The sequence below is a fragment of the Nuphar pumila genome, chromosome 6 (assembly GCF_984573655.1).
Source record: "Nuphar pumila chromosome 6, dmNupPumi1.hap1.1, whole genome shotgun sequence".
NCBI lineage: Eukaryota > Viridiplantae > Streptophyta > Magnoliopsida > Nymphaeales > Nymphaeaceae > Nuphar > Nuphar pumila.
Window position 1 is genome coordinate 95,384,382 of NC_143254.1, and position 18,268 is coordinate 95,402,649.

The following is an 18,268-nucleotide window of genomic DNA, read 5'->3' on the forward strand; positions in this document are numbered from 1 at the left end:
AAGAACTACATAGTGTCATTAAAAAAAAGTGAATAAGAACTGAATTAATTAAAACAAATACATTTTAATCAAAAAAAAAATGCTAATTAAAAAAAAACCTAAAATTCTCATCTATAATTGAAACAAAAAAAACCTAAATCCAACTTTCTACGCCAAAGGCATATGGACATCAAATAATTTCATTACATCTTAATTGGTCTCTAAGTGTGGTGATCATCAATGATGAATTGTGGCATAAAGCTATCTTATCGGCCTGGATTTTGAATGTTCTTCATAATCACATCAAATGCATGTGTTCTCTTTTACTATCATGCTTTAATTTTCTAAATATTCTACAACAGTAAATAAATCCAACTTTCTACACCCCCTTTAACCAAATTTAGATCTAGTGGATGGATTTAACGGGTAAATTGCTTGGACTGCTGTTATTTGAAACTAAAACTAAGATAATCTTGTTTTTCCTTCTAACTGCAAGAGGCAAATGAGTAGAAATCAAAGTTGCATATGCTCAATTTAGGTCGAACTTGACTAAACATCATTTAACAAGTTCTATACATAAAAATAAACGTTAAGCAGGCTTTACTCTGAGACCAATCACATTCAACTAAGGAATCCGTCGTCTCAAGATATGAAGGAATGACATGAGCCTTGAGCCCAAACAATATTTTACATGGACATTCGTTTTGAAATAACTTATATATACACACATAATAAAAGCACAAACCAATGCGACTCTCATAAATACCGCCTCCTCTCCTGCTCCATCCATAAAAAATAAAGATCAAAAGGAAGAGAATCAATCTTGTAGCCATAAAAACAGGACCATCAAACATCCAAGTGATGCAAGCAGCAACTTAATCTTCTTTATATGGTGGCATTTTGGTTCCCCTCAACATCCTTAAAGCTGCAAGCAGCAAGCTTATAGCTACCATATACATCAAAATGGTCCACAACAAGCAGTGACCCCGAACAGCAGTCAATCGGCAAAGGAGAGCAACGAAAGGAATGAAAGACCACTATGAACACAATCAGGCAAACAAGATCTTCATTGGGGAGCCTCAAATGCAACACATATGCTACGTGTGAATCAAATAACACACACACAAAGCAAAATGGAGGATGAAAAAATGAGAAAAAAGCGAAGATCGATTCATACCAGGAAAGAACAACAGGCACTGCAAACGCCACACAGATTGATAAGACCCCACAAAGATTCAAAGGAAAAAAAGACTTCATCACCAACATTCTACTTTGGTAACAATGGAGAGAATCACAGCTCGCTCAAATAGAGAGAGTTAGGGATTTAGCCATTTAGGGTATAGCGGGGGTAGGGATGGCAGTGGACCGGGGGAAAACGGGGCCCCGCCCTGTTTGGACCGAGGATGGAGGACATGAAACTGGGATGGAGGCGTTGATGAAGGTTAAAATCAAAACCCGTGCAGGGGCGGGGATGAACTTACGCTTTCCCCCACCCAGCCCCGTCCCCTATCCCCGTTAATAAAATAACTAAAATGCCTTTAGCGATGGCAGTGGAACGGAAAGAAACGGGCCCATACCACCAGTGGCTCCACCCTTGTCCGAACACCACTCATCCAAGGGAAGGAGTGGAACACCACAGGGCACCTAAAAGGTATCTCGTTGGATGAATAAGACAGTGTTTCAAGCGTCCCACATCTTCACTGTTTGTGGGGCACAGACAGTAGTGATCCATGTATGCTGCTGTCTGCACAATCAAACACTCCCTTAGGACACATGCCCTAATCGGATGTGGGTTCAGTATAGGCTCTACAAATCCGAGTTTGGATACCACTCGAATCTGATTGTCTTACACCCAACAAGATCCAACCCGTTTACATCGCCACTAGTCTTCAGAAGGGTCTCTTCTTGCCATTCATCTAAAAAAACACTCTGAGCAGGTTCATGGGGTTCTTATTGATCCTAAGGTCAGCTGATTGGTGCGGGTAGGAGACCCTGTAAGGTCCAGGTCCGATTTTAACTGGCATGATAATACCAGTCCAAGTCAAGCAGAGTCTACTTGATGGGATTAACATTCAATTAAATATGGTTTTAGCCAAGTTAATTTGCTTGGGCCAAAGCATAAGTTTGTAATTGCTGAACCTGGATCAAGTTAGAAAAAGCATGAACCATTTGTGTTTAGCTTGGTCTTGTGGCGAGGCGAGATATTTAGCTAAGTCGTGCTTGGACTGGAAAGTGGAAAGTGATGGTAGAAGCATTAAGCTGGGTTCTGAAAGATCTGACCCGAGTTCAAGTTGAACCTCTCCCACTAAATATTGGAAAATCTTGCTGGTTTCATTTCCAGGAGAATCTGAGAGAACAATATAAGGTAGATGAGCGTTCCAACCTACGACACAATGATAGCATGGCTTATTGGATATAGCTTACGAGTACTCATTCCAAGAAGGTAAGCATCTCTCTCTCTCTCTCGCTCTGGAAAGACGATGCCCTCTGGCTCTCTACCATTGACTGGCCTGGATGAAACCAGCCACGTCCATTTGCTACTCCAGGATCCGTTTATTCAGGACAATGTAACTGATGCAAACCCGAAACCGGATTTGCAGGAAAAAATCTACCCAAACTAAGAATTAACTAAAAAAGCAGGAAATTGCAAGAAAACAATTACAAATTAAAGAAATAACAAGAAATTAAAGGGAAACTGGAAAGTAATCAATTTCAATGTTTCATCTGAACTCCCTTTGACTCCTACCTCTCTCGTCTTTTCATAGATGAGCAATTCTAATTTTAACAAATACAAACTACTTCATTTGACCATCTATGGATAAGTTTCTAATCTGGTAATCTTCCTAAATAGATATGGATCTAATATGGATTCGATACCTAAATATATGCTATGAACCAAAAAAAAAAAATCAAAGTATCAAATTGGATCCGTTTGGATCTTGCAGGCCCTGGTCATGACTGGCTGTGCCCTGCATCAGTAATCCACAAAAACTACATAAAAAAGGAAACATGGAAACATAAACAGAGAAAAGGCACTGATTGGTGATAAAACTGAGCTTCTTCACAAATCAGAAATCATTGACCCCATTGTTATTCACAATTTCAACATTAACAATATGACAAACAAAATCAGGTCCACAGCCCTATTGGAGAGCTCAACGTTAAGATACATTATCCATAATCGCAGCAGTGAACAGTCCCAAAGATCCTCCAATAGGAAAGAAAATGGAAAACTTGTTTCATGCAAACAGGAGACAGGTCAGACATTCGTAAGACTGGTTAGCCAAGAATCCACACCATCCATGAAGAAAGCAAACCACCTAAGGCACATGCACAGTCGAAACTATGAACACAGGAAACTCCCCTTTCAGTTCTTCGTCCTTGAATGTTTCACAAGCCAATCGATAACAGAGTCAATGTTGGTTGAATTCTTGCATGAGATCATGAAGCAGCAAACTTCCCTGTTCGTAATAGACTTGAGCCCCCTGTATCACAAGCCACATTCTAGGTAACAGAAACAAATGGAAGAAGCTACAGACCCTAGTCATTTCATAAATAACAAAGTGAGTGTAACTAGTAGTGGTAAAATAGCAAAGCGATGCAACCTTTCAGTAGATTATTGTGGACATGTCTAAGGCTGTCTTCAACTAGCATACATCATCTCAGTGGCCCTTTGGTTGGTTTATAAATTGATAAGCTAGAATATTACCACCATCACCATGGTAATACCACGAGAATACATTGTCACTAGTGCCAGGAGGCCCAGGGCGACTACATGAAAGGTAGAACTTATTTGGCAGATATAAGTGGCAAAACTAGTAAAAAATGAGCAACAAGTGTGATCATAATTAACAGATTTATACCTTTAAATATATTCATAATACATTGGTGGGTGTTATATTGGCTCAACCACAGCAGGATGTTGATGAATGCTTCTTGTTAAATTCGACCAACTGATCCCTAACTTGAATCAAAATATCTGTATGTGGTTCTCTTTAGCATAGGATTTAGTGTCATGTTAAGCAAACATGTCAAACAAGTGGCATCACAGAGTAATCTTTCACGAGATCCCATAGGCCTCTCACCTTCAATTGTCAACGAGAAATGCGTGGATTAAAATGCACGGTTTCCAGAGCCAGAGGGTCAATAATTAAACTATCAATAATCTGTAACCCTTCTGCATGCATAACATCCAAGGAAAGATAGGCAGAAAGAGAGTCCTTGAAAGATTGCTAAGGGTAAATTCAAGCAAGAAATATATTTTTCCCTGATTTTACTCTGTTCACTCATTTTTTATGTGAAAAATGCATTATGGTGAAACCTAAATATTCACATAACTGAGTGAGCATGATTGTCTACATCTGTTGGTATGAATATGTGCTTCCATACTGATTTTCTTAGATAGTGACATCCTGAGTTTTCATAAAAGCAACAAAGATGAACAGTCACTTACATTGAATCTGTCAATCCCTGCTTCGAAAGCGCTTCTGGCTTGTCAATTTTGTTACCAAGCACAAGCAATGGAATCCCATTTAATGAAGGCTTGCTTAATAGATCATGAAGCTCATTTCTTGAAGTGGTCAAGTTATCACAGTCAGCCGCATCAACCACATATCTGCATAATGGAGAAAATCAGAGGCCAAAGTTCCACTCCATCAGTTAAATGCTTTCATCCTCTAGTGAAATTATGTATTTTAGATACTTATCATATTAGTTAAGGACAAGAAAAACTAGTAAATTTGTAAAATCATAGTTATATAATGCAGCCAATTTCTGAATTTGCATATTTTAAAGATAGCAACTTTTTAGTTTCCATATTTTATGGAAAATAAGGACTAAAAAGAAACAATCTATTTTAAGATCTAAAATTTTGTGGCGAGTGGGGACAAAGGCAACCCTGATCACAAATAAGTTTGCCAACATTTGAACTAGGAGGTAGGGCTGGTAAACAAACCGAACAAGCAAACTTGCCTTGTTCTAATCAACAAGTTCAAGCTCAGTGTTTTCCCTTTCATGAGCCTAAGCCAAATTGGAGCAAACCCACCACAAGCATGAGCCAAGCCCGAGATGGCTCTTTTGACACACACACACACACACACACATATAAACATGGATGAACAGAAAAAATGAATTTGAAGACTTGTTTACATAGTTTTCTGTTTTCCAAAGAATGATAGTGAAGCTTCCTACCTCTTATATCTAAATTTTAAAGTCAAGCCTAACAACCAGTTCATTTACACATTATTATATCATCTATATTTTATAAAATATCCATATGTTATCTTTACAAACCCTACCCAAGCCAAACAGTCCTTGGTTGAACTCAGTTCATCTAACATAACAACACCATAATATAGTGCTGAATATGACCTAGCCTGAACAAGCTCATTACAGAGCTGAGTTATGAGCAGCTTGGTACATTTATCAACCCTACCAGGGGTGGGGGTGGAGGGGCAGATGTGGATAGAAGAAAGACCAGTATCTGGTCTTAAGGATACACATCTGATATTGTTTAGCTTGTCAGGAGTATTGTTTAGTTTCCTAGTTTCAACCCGCATACTCCTAGGCCCTAAATGCCTAACTTTTGTCATCTCATTTGATTGTAAGACAGCAAGAGCATACAAAATCAGCCCAAGGTGCAAAATATATGTTAACCCACATAAATGTCTTCTGAGCTACATCCTAGGGTTGCATCTAAACAAAACCTCACTCATTCATCTGTAGACAATGAAAACTGACTATTTCTTGCACTACCATAAGCATGAACATATAGGGTCGTTTGAAGAGTGGAGATGCTAACCTGATAGATATAGAAATAAATTTAATCAGTCCAAACGATAGAATAGTTCATTTTAACAATTAATATCACACATATTGGGGCATTTAAAATAAAGTCATATGGATAATGGCAAAAATACATTCACGATGAAGATAACTCTGAACTGAATGAAAAGAAATAAAATGACACAAAGGGAGATACATACACAATTGCAGACACAGAACGGCAGTACCGCTCCCACATGCTGCGAAACCTGGGCTGACCTCCAAGGTCCCACAACTTAATTGTAACATTTCCCTTAGTTACCTTTCGCATGTTGAATCCCACCTGCAGGTTAATGTAACAACTTTCATCTTCAATACAGAGGCTAACAACTCGAATCAAGTAGATAACCACTTACAGAGGAGAATGGTAGCCATGCATAAAAATCATTAGGAGGCCTTTACAATAAGTCTTAGGGCATAAATAGAATACTGAAAACCAACAATGGATTTTCATGAATATGGAGATCACTTACGGTTGGAATCATGTCTTCGCTGTATCCACCCGTCTACCGAAAAGAAGAACCGAGTCAAGCACTCACCAAATTCAGTTACCAAAAATGGAAAACAGTAAAAGGAAGAACCAACTCAATCAACACCACAAAAATTCAGTTACTAAAAACAGAAAAAAACAAAAATCACAGAAAACTACAAAGAAGAAGACAATGCAGCATTATGATCACTTTAAGCAGACAAAAATAAATTCAACAGAAACGAACTCATACTGCAATGACATTCACGAGCGACGTCTTCCCTGCATTCTGCAGTCCTATAAGGGACAGCTCCATCTCTTGCTTAAAGAATAGGCTGCACCCACCCAACAAAAATTTGAAAAACAAGAATAATAAGATTAAACTTTGAATGCAAATTCACGCAATCGACAACCACCACACGCCCGCCCGCCCGCCCGCCCGCCCGCATCCTCCCGTCACGAAAAAAAAAACAGAATATGATTCACAATTTCAAAAGGCAAAGTAGAAATACAGCCCTTAAAACTAAGAAATTTTACATAACCCATAACTGGTGCAATAAAAAACTAATTTTTTCCGAACAAATAATAACGTAGAATCGATCCAATGCCAAAAACTGAATCCCATATAGCAATGTCGATGAAAAACACAGGAAAAATATCCGATTTTTCGTCAAGTTCTGAATCAACCGAGGAATTGAAACAATGAGTAGACTTATAAACTCGAAATTAGCTCCAAAGAAACCTAGCCAAAGCATCATGTGAATATTTCAAGAAAAAGGAAAATTTTTATCAAAATCTGAAGATCACCAGACAAAAATCACCTCAATACAGGATTTTACAAAATTTACGATCGATTGATTAACCATCAACCGTCTAAAAACACCAAAAGAGCGATCTTTTTCACAACGAGCATAAAGAGGAAAAAAAAGACAAATTTCTCTCAAAAAAGAGAGAAGGGAAAGCCGGAAAGGGAGTACCTTCGGAGCCAATTGAGGAAAGCTTCCCAGAGCCCCATCGCCGGTATGCCGGAAAACCAGAAATCGGGCGCCGGGAAACCGGAAGAGGAGGTTGGGAGCGATTAGGGCTTGTAGTGTAGATCTGAACGAACGGTGATCCTTTTTTTTTTTACACCTTTATATTAACAATTTAACATAAATAAACGTTAAATAGAATTTGATTCATACCCTCTCGAGCAGCTTCTCCTTCCTTTTTTTTCCCTCTCTTAACGGAAAAAACTGTATTTACTAGATTGAAGAAGATAAAAACACAATAAAATAACGTCTCGGACAACCGAGTCGTCCAATCAATGATTAGATTTGAGAGAGAGAGAGAGAGAGAGAGAGAGAGATTGCCATTCGTCCTGACCGAGGAGAAATGGGCCCCACATCCACGGATGGGTCAGATACGAGTCGGATCATGTTAGTCCAAACCCAGTCCATAATTCAAAAAGGTAAGTTCGAATCCAGACCCGAAGTGCATCCGGCCAAGGACCAATACTCTCAAAGACAAACTGAATCGGCCAAATCGAATCGAATCGGCACTTCACCGATTTCTTGAAATTCAGTCTGAATCGTTTTTTTCTTTGTTAATATTTTGTGCTGATTATGGTATTTGTTCGTTATTGTATGTTTAAGTATTTAAATGTGCATTTAAAGATTTGATTGAACCCCTGACTCATTATTTACTTCGTTTTTTGTATTTTTCTTCTCATATAAATTTTCTTACAATTTTTAATTGTTATGATTTTGAAAAATTTTGAACATTAAACTTTAAATATACCGATTCAAAACGGTTTTGATCCAATTTGATTCATGCTGGTGTTGTGAATCATCTTGAAAAACGATTTGGTTCAGAAGCCGATTCTCTGACAAATTTGCCAGGGGTGAAAATGAATCAGATATAGTTGGATCAAGATAGGTCCAAGACCAAATTTGAATATCAGTAACCAGGTGCGAGAATTCGGAACTAGATATGATGTAGGGGAGTTGATCCGGATACGAAAATTGGATGGCAACACAATCCGACAAGAAGAAAGGTTGAAAGAAGGGTTTTTACGTGTAAAACAAGAAAGAAAGGATCGGATTTGACCCGAATCCGAATGCAGATATGGCAGTAAATATGCCGCAAATCTCGTAACGAGGAAAGTCTTCAATGAGGCAAAATCTCGCAAAATATATCAAACACAACTAAAAAATTTTAGGGAAATTTCCATTTAGGAGAGAACTTTTTTCTCCCTAATTTCAAATATGGGTCTCACATTTCTGAAATTTAAAATATAAGCCAATTTTTTTCTTGAAAACTGTCAAATAAGGACATCAGGTAGTTTAAACTCTTAGGGAATGTTTGATGGCTCGTCCCGTGCGTCGCACGGACGAAAAAGACGACCATAACGGTAGTTCTTATAAAACCAAGCATGTACATTACATCCATGTGGTTACATTCAAGAATAAAAATTAAAAATCTATGAAAATCGCAATTCACATGGTAGTTCTCATATTCTTATATGAGTTAAAGTTTATATTTTTGTGCAATCTCCTGCATGTACAAATGACTTTGCAAACTTTATTTATTTATTTTAGAATTGATTCCATGGATGTGATTTACAACCGTTTTTTTTTAATAAAAACTGACTTTTGAAAATGAGTACAATTTTTTCTGACAATGAACCATCAATGGCTATAGTAATGTTGATTTTTCCGTTTCATAAAACATATTTTTCATAAAAAAACATGATCTAAAGGTCTATTTCCCACTAAATCATCTGTGCATCTACCAGGCAAAACAACTTGGATCATGCTACTCTAATTACATTTTAAGTACAATAAATTATATTAAATATAATTTGTTTTAACATTAAAAAAAACTTTATAATTGTTAGGGTTGGAGAAAGAAGCAGTGGAAGCCTCCTTAATCTAATACACCTGTCACTAGTACTTTGGGTAAAGGTTGTTGGTACTTGGTTCTAGTAGGTGGCACAATTTTTTATAGAAGTATAATATCTCAACCACATCCACATGAACTTCAGTTCAATTGGTCAACATCAAAATGGGTTCCAAAAGCGATCAGGCACACAAACTTCTTTGCTCCTTCTAAGCCCAACGAGTCAGATCAATTATTAATGTTTTCTTGTCATCCATTGCTTAGTCTACCCAGACTATCCATGAGACCCAGGAGAGTTTTAACGAGCAATCTATTTAGTTGTGAGTGGAGGACCTTTTTTGTCTGTTCATAAGTCCTTTCAATTTTATACTACATAGGCAAGAACGAAGAAATAAGGCTGTAAAACCAGACTCCACAGTGGGTACCTGTTGTGTGGGTCAGCCTGGTCTGTCTTGGGCTTCCTTAAGATGGGCTTCTTAAGAGTAAACGGCATTATTTTATAGTACAGTTTTCAGAGAGAGAGAGAGAGAGAGAGAGAGAGAGAGAGTCCTTAATTTCGGATGGTGTTGTGTGTTTCCCCCAACACGAATTTGCGTGTTCTGGCGGAAGAATATCTTGGGACCCGCAATAATTCATATGCCAATGTTGCCCACAATGACTTTATAATAAAATAATATATAAAAAAGGTAGATATGCTTTTGACTGAAATGTCCTCCCGTAAGATAGATATGCATTGGACGAAAATGTCCTCCCGCTCCCCGTAAATAGATTTGCATATTTCGCCTTTGTTTTTAGCTTGTGTTACAACACATGGCCGCCTTCTCGTTCCTGCCTTGTGTTAGATAGAAAACTTTTTTGGGTTTGTTCCTACCTCATGGAGATAACTATAAATCGAACGACTGGTTCGATCATTGGTGGGCATCATAAGGAGATTTGTCGCGCCATCTCTTTTTATAATCTTCTCTTCTTCTTCATTTTTGTTAGGCAGTATGAAAAAAAACAATGATGCACAAACATTTCAACAAGTGCCATTAAAGCGTGGTGAGTACCTTTCCATGTCACCATGCTATTGTTGAACAACATATGTCATCGTGAGTGTCATTAAGGCATTGTTTTGTTATTGCAGGTAGATTTTATCGTTTCGATGATTGGAAACTTGAAGATATTTGTAAGGCAGTGGGATCTGTTGACAAGAATGCTTGGTTACAGATGCGAGCAAGAGCCTCTACTCCATCTAGTATCGTCTATTCACTCAGTATATGCAATGTAACACAAATCACGGTTGTAGTGACATGTATATCGATTTGTGAGATATTGTTTTGTTTGTTAATATCGATTTATAATATATTATGTTGAATTGTTGTATATCAATTTGCAAGATATTATGTGCTTTCTAGTGTCGATTTGTGAGATATTGTTTTGTTTATTAATATCGATTTGTAATATATTATGCTGAATTGTCGTATATCGATTTGTAAGATATTATGTGTTTTCTAGTATCGATTTGTTAGATATTGTTTTGTTTGTTAATATCAATTTGTAATATATTATGCTGAATTGCCGTATATCGATTTGTAAGATATTATGTATTTTTTAGTGTCGATTTATGGGATATTGTTTTGTTTGTTAATATCGATTTGTAATATATTATGCTGAATTGTCGTATATCGATTTGTAAGATATTATGTATTTTCTAGTGTCGATTTGTGAGATATTATTTTGGTTGTTAATATCGATTTGTAATATATTATGCTGAATTATCGTATATCGATTTGTAATATATTATGCTCAATTGTCATATACTGATTTGTAATATATTATGCTGAATTGTCGTATATCGATTTGTAAGATATTATGTGTTTTCTAATATTGATTTGTGAGACATGATTCTGTTTGTTATTATCGATTTATAAGCTATTATGTTGTAGCTTTGATATTGTGATTCATTCAATCGTTTCTTTGACTTGCTTAACTAATCGATAGCGGTTGTTATATGCATCTTGAATAAATTGTAGTAAACGTATGCGCTGACTAACGCAAATTAATATTTTGCTTATAACAGTGTTGAGCATATCGACTAGTTGTAGTGAAGATGATGTATCTCAATCATTGAAAAGTCATAGAGCAACGAACATCCGTACTATCGACGCACCTGAAGAGGTGAATATGTGCACTAATGATACACATGATAAGAATGGTGCAGGCATTGGATTCACTCTTGACTTGAATATTCCAGCAGACGAAATGCAATTCGATAATGAGGTAGACGATCATGACAATATACTTGACAAAGGTGCAGGCACCTCAAGTCTACATGATAGTATACTTGACTTTGTTCCCGTAGAGGGAATGCAGTTTAATAATGAGGAAGCTACATACAAATTTTACAATGATTATGCCTTAAAACTTGGCTTCAGTGTTAGAAGATATTCTTAGGCAAAAAATGCATAGGGTGTCATGGTGAGAAAGGCATATATTTGTTCTAAGCAAGGTTGGAAGAAGTCAAGTGAAAATCCAACAAAGAGTAAGCCAGATTCAAGATGTGGCTGTCTAGCGAGAATGGTGTTAAGAAGACTTCTGAATAAAAAATATGTAGTTCATACTTTAATCAATGATCATAACCATGAATTAGCCGCTTCATTTATGACTCCTATATTAAGGTCACATCGTAAAGTAACTAAAGCGCATGCTGTAATTGCTAAAATAACTGATATCACTGACATTGCACCAAAGAAAACATATAATTTATGCACACACGTAGATGGTGGTCGCGAGAATGTACCATTCACACTTATGGATCTAAGAAACCACTTGAGAAGAAAGAGGTCAGACAACATGAAAAATGGAGGAATATGTTCTTTGGTTGATTACCTACAGAAGCATTCAAGCAATGACCCTGGTTTCTTTAGTGCAATGCAACTGGATGAAGATGAGTATGCTGTGAATATGTTTTGGTCATATTCAAAGTCAAGAGTAGATTATGAATGCTTCAATGATATGCTTGTTTTTTATACGACAATGAAGATTAATACGAAACAGTGACCATTTATGCAGTTTGTCAGAGTGAACCATCACTCACGGAGTTGCATATTAGGCGGCATTTTTTTGTATGATCAGACCAAGGAAACCTTTGAGTGATTGTTTAGAGTATTTACACAGGTAATGAATGGGAAGCACCCTGGAGCTGTACTTATAGATGATGATCATGCAATTACGACTGTAGTGTCTCATGTATGTCCATATGCACATCATCGTCTATGTTTGTGGCATATCTTTCAAAATGCAGCAAAGAACATAGGACATATTTTTAATCAGAAGACAGAGTTTGATAAAAAGTTTAGAAAGTGTGTACTTGAGAGCATATACGAGATCACTTTTATGTCTGATTGAGAGCAAATGATTCAGATGTACGACCTTAAAGATTGTGTGTAGTTACAACATTTATATGCAGACAAAGAGAAGTGGGCATTGTCATATGAAAGACAATACTTTTGTGCATGTATGATAAGCACACAAAGAGCTGAATCTATGCATGCCACATTAAAAAAAATCTTGTATTCATGTTTAACAATGTTTCGTTTCATGGAACAGTATGAATTATTTGTAGACGGTCTTAGACAGAATGAGCTTGAACAAGATATGAAATGCTTCAACACCCGCCCTGTAACTTTGGGCATGAAAATATTAATGCGACTTGCAGATTTGTATACACTAACTGTATTTGAATGGACTAAGAAGGAGGTTATACAGATCATGAATTGCAACATAGAAGGACGTATGCAATATGAGAATATTTACAAATATCATGTTGTATGGGAGGGCGAAGAGCATCCAAAAAGGAAAAAAGCACATGCTACGTGCAATGTTGACAACAGAACAGTTGAATGTACGTGCAAAATGTTTGAATTCAAAGGTATTTTATGTCGTCATGCATTAAAGGCACTTAATCAAGAGAAGATACAAGAAATACCTGAGTCATATATAATGCGAAGATAGACGAGACAAGCAAAGATTGAACTGCTGGATACAAATAATGTCAGTCCATCTAGTGTTGATGAGAAGTACCACATAGCTTCCTGTTACCAACAACTATGTAGGTCACTTATACATGTTGTAGATTTGGCATCGAAAAACGAAGAAACCTATGTATGTATGAGAAAAGTGTCAAGAAAATTACTTAAAAAAGTGCAATTAATTCACCATGAGTCTGTTGCAGCTCGTGAAGACCAATATAAGAAAACAGGATCGAACAACATAGGTGAAAATCATGCTTCCCCTGACCCTTATGAGAAGTTACATCGAAGCGTAAACATCATCTTCAATAAGTTAGGAGTAAACGTTGTAGATCATGATGGAAATATTCACCTAGCGAAGGGTATCAAAAGGAAACCTGCCTCTGATTGCAGTCGTCAGAGGACAAAGGGTGCACTGGAATTGGTTGACAAGAAAATGTCCAAGAAACAATCAACCCCTAAGCAACTAAGCCCTTCGCATGAACATGTATGTAATACAGTATATTGCTTCTCATGTAAATTGTATTACGTGCAACTTATCAAATATCTAACTTGTGTAATTTCCAACATGCAGCAATACCCTACAAACGTGCACTATAACATTGAAACCTTCAATCCTCTCGACCTGTTTGAGTGAAACGATGACATGAGTTTGACAAGTCTTTTGGTATGTAACAATTTTGGGAGGATGTTTGCATTTCTTGTTGAACTTAATGTAGTGTCCGATATTGTTCTGTTTCATGACCGGCTCAGTTCAATTCAAAAGTGAGCAACACAACACATGAATCACGTGTGAATTCTTCAGCTACAAAATAGTTATAGCATTTAACTTTCATTAGTGTAAATCATTGTAATGTTTAGCATTCTATAATTCTTTGTTGTAATTCTATTATTCTTTGTTATAAATCGATAATTCTTTGTTGTAATTCTATAATTCTTTGTTGTAAATTGATAATTCTTTGTTGTAATGTTATAATTCTTTGTTGTAATTCTATAATAGAAATCATACTACAAATATCATAAAAATAGACACTAGAAAACACATAATATCTTACAAATCGATATATAACAATTGAGCATAATATATTACAAATCGATACGAAAATTCAATATAATAGCTTACAAATCGATATTAACAAACAAAACCATATCTTACAAATCGACACTAGAAAATATATAATATCTTACAAATCGATATACGATAATTCAGCATAATATATTACAAATCGGTATATGACAATTCAATATAACACTACAACAAACCAGTGGATTAGCGACGACCTAAATCCGTCTCTAATCTGCGGCTAATCCATCGCTAACCAGATTAGCGACGGTTTAGCATCGGAGTAACGACGGATATCTTCCATCGCAAATTTTCGACGCTAATTAGCGACGATATATATCCGTCACCCGTTCCGTCGCTACGTAGCAACATATTGTATCTGTCGCCAGTTCCGTCGCTAAGTTGCGACGGAATAACGAATGGCAACTTCCGTCGTAAGGTCGTCGTTACTAAACGGTGACTTCGGTTTGGCGACAGATTTACTGTCGTCGCTAATTCGTCGCTAACTTTAACGGTAATAATAAATAGCGACAGATATATCCATTGCTAATCCGTCGCAAACAAGGAAAAAAATTTTAAAAAAAAATATTTGAAAATTAAATATCGAGAAAAACATTCTCATGCTACAATTTATATTTCCTGTACAATTTATATTTCTTGTGAATAAAAAACAAAGTACACATAAAAATACATATAAAAGGAAACTAAAACAATTAATCGTTCCACTTTAAAATTCGCAAGTTTTAATTATTTATAATTCAATATTTACATTTTCGAAACAAAAAAAAAGTAGAACAAATTCAACACATTAATCTAATCATCGCCAAGATTTTGTGTGTCTTCTTGTTCATTGCCTTGATCTGTCCCTTCAGCTCCACTACGCTGATTATCACCAGCAACCTACACAAGAAAAAAAAGGTCAATATTGATAAACAAAATATATTGAAATAAATTATACACTATATGTGATTCTATCATGAATGATATGTGTTCTAAGGCAGTAAAAAAACTCTATATGTGATTATATCATGCTCATATGTGTTCTAAAGCAGTAAAAAAAACTCTATATGTGATTCTACCATGCTCATATGTGCTCTAAGGCAGGCAAAAAACTGTATATGTGATTTTATCATGCTCATAAGTATTTTAAGGCAATTAAAAAACTGAATATGTGATTATAGCATGCTCATATGTGTTCTAAGGCAGTCAAAAAAGCTTTATATGTGATTCTATCATGCTCATATGTGCTCTAAGGCAGGCAAAAAACTTTATATGTGATTCTATCATGTTCATATGTGTTCTAAGGCAGTAAAAAACTCTATATGTGATTATATCATGCTCATATGTGTTCTAAGGAAGTCAGAAAAACTATATATGTGATTCTACCATGCTCATATGTACTCTAAGGCAGGAAAAAGCTGTATATGTGATTCTGTCATGCTCATATGTGTTCTAAGGCAGTCAAAAAACTGAATATGTGATTATATCATGCTCATATGTGTTTGAAGGCAGTCAAAAAACTGTATATGTGATTCTATCATGCTCATATGTGCTCTAAGGCAGACAAAAACTTTATATGTGATTCTATCATGCTCATATGTGTTCTAAGGCAGGCAAAAAACTGTATATGTGATTATATCATGCTCATATTTGTTCTAAAGCAGTCAAAAAAACTTTATATGTGATTCTACTATGCTCATATGTGCTCTAAGGCAGGCAAAAAGCTGTATATGTGATTCTATCATGCTCATATGTGTTCTAAGGCAGTCAAAAAACTGAATATGTGACTATAGCATGCTCATATGTGTTCTAAGGCAGTAAAAAAAAATTATATGTGATTCTATCATGCTCATATGTGCTCTAAGGCAGACAAAAAAGTTTATATGTGATTCTATCATGCTCATATGTGTTCTAAGGCAGTAAAAAACTCTATATGTGATTATATCATGCTCATATATGTTCTAAGGCAGTCAGAAAAACTCTATATGTGATTCTACTATGTTCATATGTGCTCTAAGGCGGGAAAAGCTGTATATGTGATTCTGTCATACTCATATGTGTTTTAAGGCAATCAAAAAACTGAATATGTGATTATATCATGCTCATATGTGTTCTAAGGCAGTCAAAAAAACAGTTTATGTGATTCTATCATGCTCATATGTGCTCTAAGGCAGGCAAAAACTTTATATGTGATTCTATCATGCTCATATGTGTTCTAAGGCAGGCAAAAAATTATATATGTGATTATATCATGCTCATATGTGTTCTAAAGCAGTAAAAAAAACTCTATATGTGATTCTACCATGCTCATATGTGCTCTAAGGCAGACAAAAAAGTTTATATGTGATTCTATCATGCTCATATGTGTTCTAAGGCAGTAAAAAACTCTATATGTGATTATATCATGCTCATATATGTTCTAAGGCAGTCAGAAAAACTCTATATGTGATTCTACTATGTTCATATGTGCTCTAAGGCGGGAAAAGCTGTATATGTGATTCTGTCATACTCATATGTGTTTTAAGGCAATCAAAAAACTGAATATGTGATTATATCATGCTCATATGTGTTCTAAGGCAGTCAGAAAAACTCTATATGTGATTCTACCATGCTCATATGTGCTCTAAGGCTGAAAAAAGCTGTATATGTGATTCTGTCATGCTCATATGTGTTCTAAGGCAGTCAAAAAACTGAATATGTGATTATATCATGCTCATATGTGTTCTAAGGCAGTTAAAAAAACTGTATATGTGATTCTATCATGCTTATATGTGCTCTAAGGCAGGCAAAAACTTTATATGTGATTCTATCATGCTCATATGTGTTCTAAGGCAGGCAAAAAACTATATATGTGATTATATCATGCTCATATGTGTTCTAAAGCAGTAAAAAAAACTCTATATGTGATTCTACCATGCTCATATGTGCTCTAAGGCAGGCAAAAAACTGTATATGTGATTTTATCATGCTCATAAGTGTTTTAAGGAATCAAAAAACTGAATATGTGATTATAGCATGCTCATATGTGTTCTAATGCAGTCAAAAAAACTTTATATGTGATTCTATCATGCTCATATGTGGTCTAAGGCAGGCAAAAAACTTTATATGTGATTCTATCATGCTTATATGTGTTCTAAGGCAGTAAAAAAACTCTATATATGATTATATCATGCTCATATGTGTTCTAAGGCAGTCAGAAAAACTCTATATGTGATTCTACCATGCTCATATGTGCTCTAAGGCAGGAAAAAGCTATATATATAATTCTGTCATGCTCATATGTGTTCTAAGGCAGTCAAGAAACTGAATATGTGATTATATCATGCTCATATGTGTTCTAAGGCAGTCAAAAAAACTGTATATGTGATTTTATCATGCTCATATGTGCTCTAAGGCAGGCAAAAACTTTATATATGATTTTATCATGCTCATATGTGTTCTAAGGCAGGCAAAAAACTCTATATGTGATTATATCATGCTCATATGTGTTCTAAAGCAGTAAAAAAAACTCTATATGTGATTCTACCATGCTCATATGTGCTCTAAGGCAGTAAAAAGCTGTATATGTGATTCTACCATGCTTGTGCTGTATATGTGTTCAAAGGCAGTAAAAATATTATACTGAAATAAATTATATTCAATGCTCCTAAGTTAAGGCAATCAAAGTTATATGAAATCTAGCAATATGGAATATATCGCATGAAACTTTCATACCCGAAAGGCACCTGCAATCGAAGTTCTCTTGTTCAACAAAAAACTGTTGAACTCAGCTCGGAGAACGTCGGCGATGGTTTCATGGAAGTAGTCACATATTGTGTGGTTAACGATCTGACGTACATCATCACTAGAAAAAATATGATGCTTGAAGCTTATATCGACGGAAGAAGTCTGTGAGCCGTGACTGGAGGAAGCAACGATAGGTGAGGTGTTCATATTACTCTCAAACCCGAACACATGACCCTTTTTGGGTTCACCTGGTGCAGTCACCCATACTGCAGGATCAAATGATGGATGCTGAGTAGAGTCATCGCCATATCGCTC

The 18,268-nt window shown here is 35.9% G+C and overlaps 1 protein-coding gene across 1 annotated transcript; it reads right to left on the reverse strand.

The window, feature by feature from the left end:
- Positions 1-3,050: 3,050 nt before the first annotated feature.
- LOC149835263 (ADP-ribosylation factor-like protein 8b) lies at positions 3,051-7,386 on the reverse strand. Its single transcript, XM_090010472.1, has 6 exons — positions 7,249-7,386; positions 6,525-6,606; positions 6,276-6,308; positions 5,964-6,085; positions 4,433-4,594; positions 3,051-3,464 (listed from the first exon to the last, which is right to left on the reverse strand). The coding sequence occupies exons 1-6, from the start codon at positions 7,284-7,286 to the stop codon at positions 3,347-3,349; spliced, it is 555 nt and encodes a 184-aa protein (XP_089866598.1). The 5' UTR covers positions 7,287-7,386; the 3' UTR covers positions 3,051-3,346.
- Between the last annotated feature and the right edge of the window lie 10,882 nt (positions 7,387-18,268).

Excerpts from the sequence above, each read along its gene's own strand:
- LOC149835263 (XM_090010472.1), bottom strand. The coding sequence starts at position 7,286 with ATGGGGCTCTGGGAAGCTTTCCTCAATTGGCTCCGAAG. Across the intron at positions 4,595-5,963 it reads CGTTCTGTGTCTGCAATTGT|ATATGTGGTTGATGCGGCTG; the intron begins GTATGTATCTCC and ends TCCATTATGCAG. Across the intron at positions 3,465-4,432 it reads CAGGGATTGACAGATTCAAT|GGGGCTCAAGTCTATTACGA; the intron begins GTAAGTGACTGT and ends CTTGTGATACAG.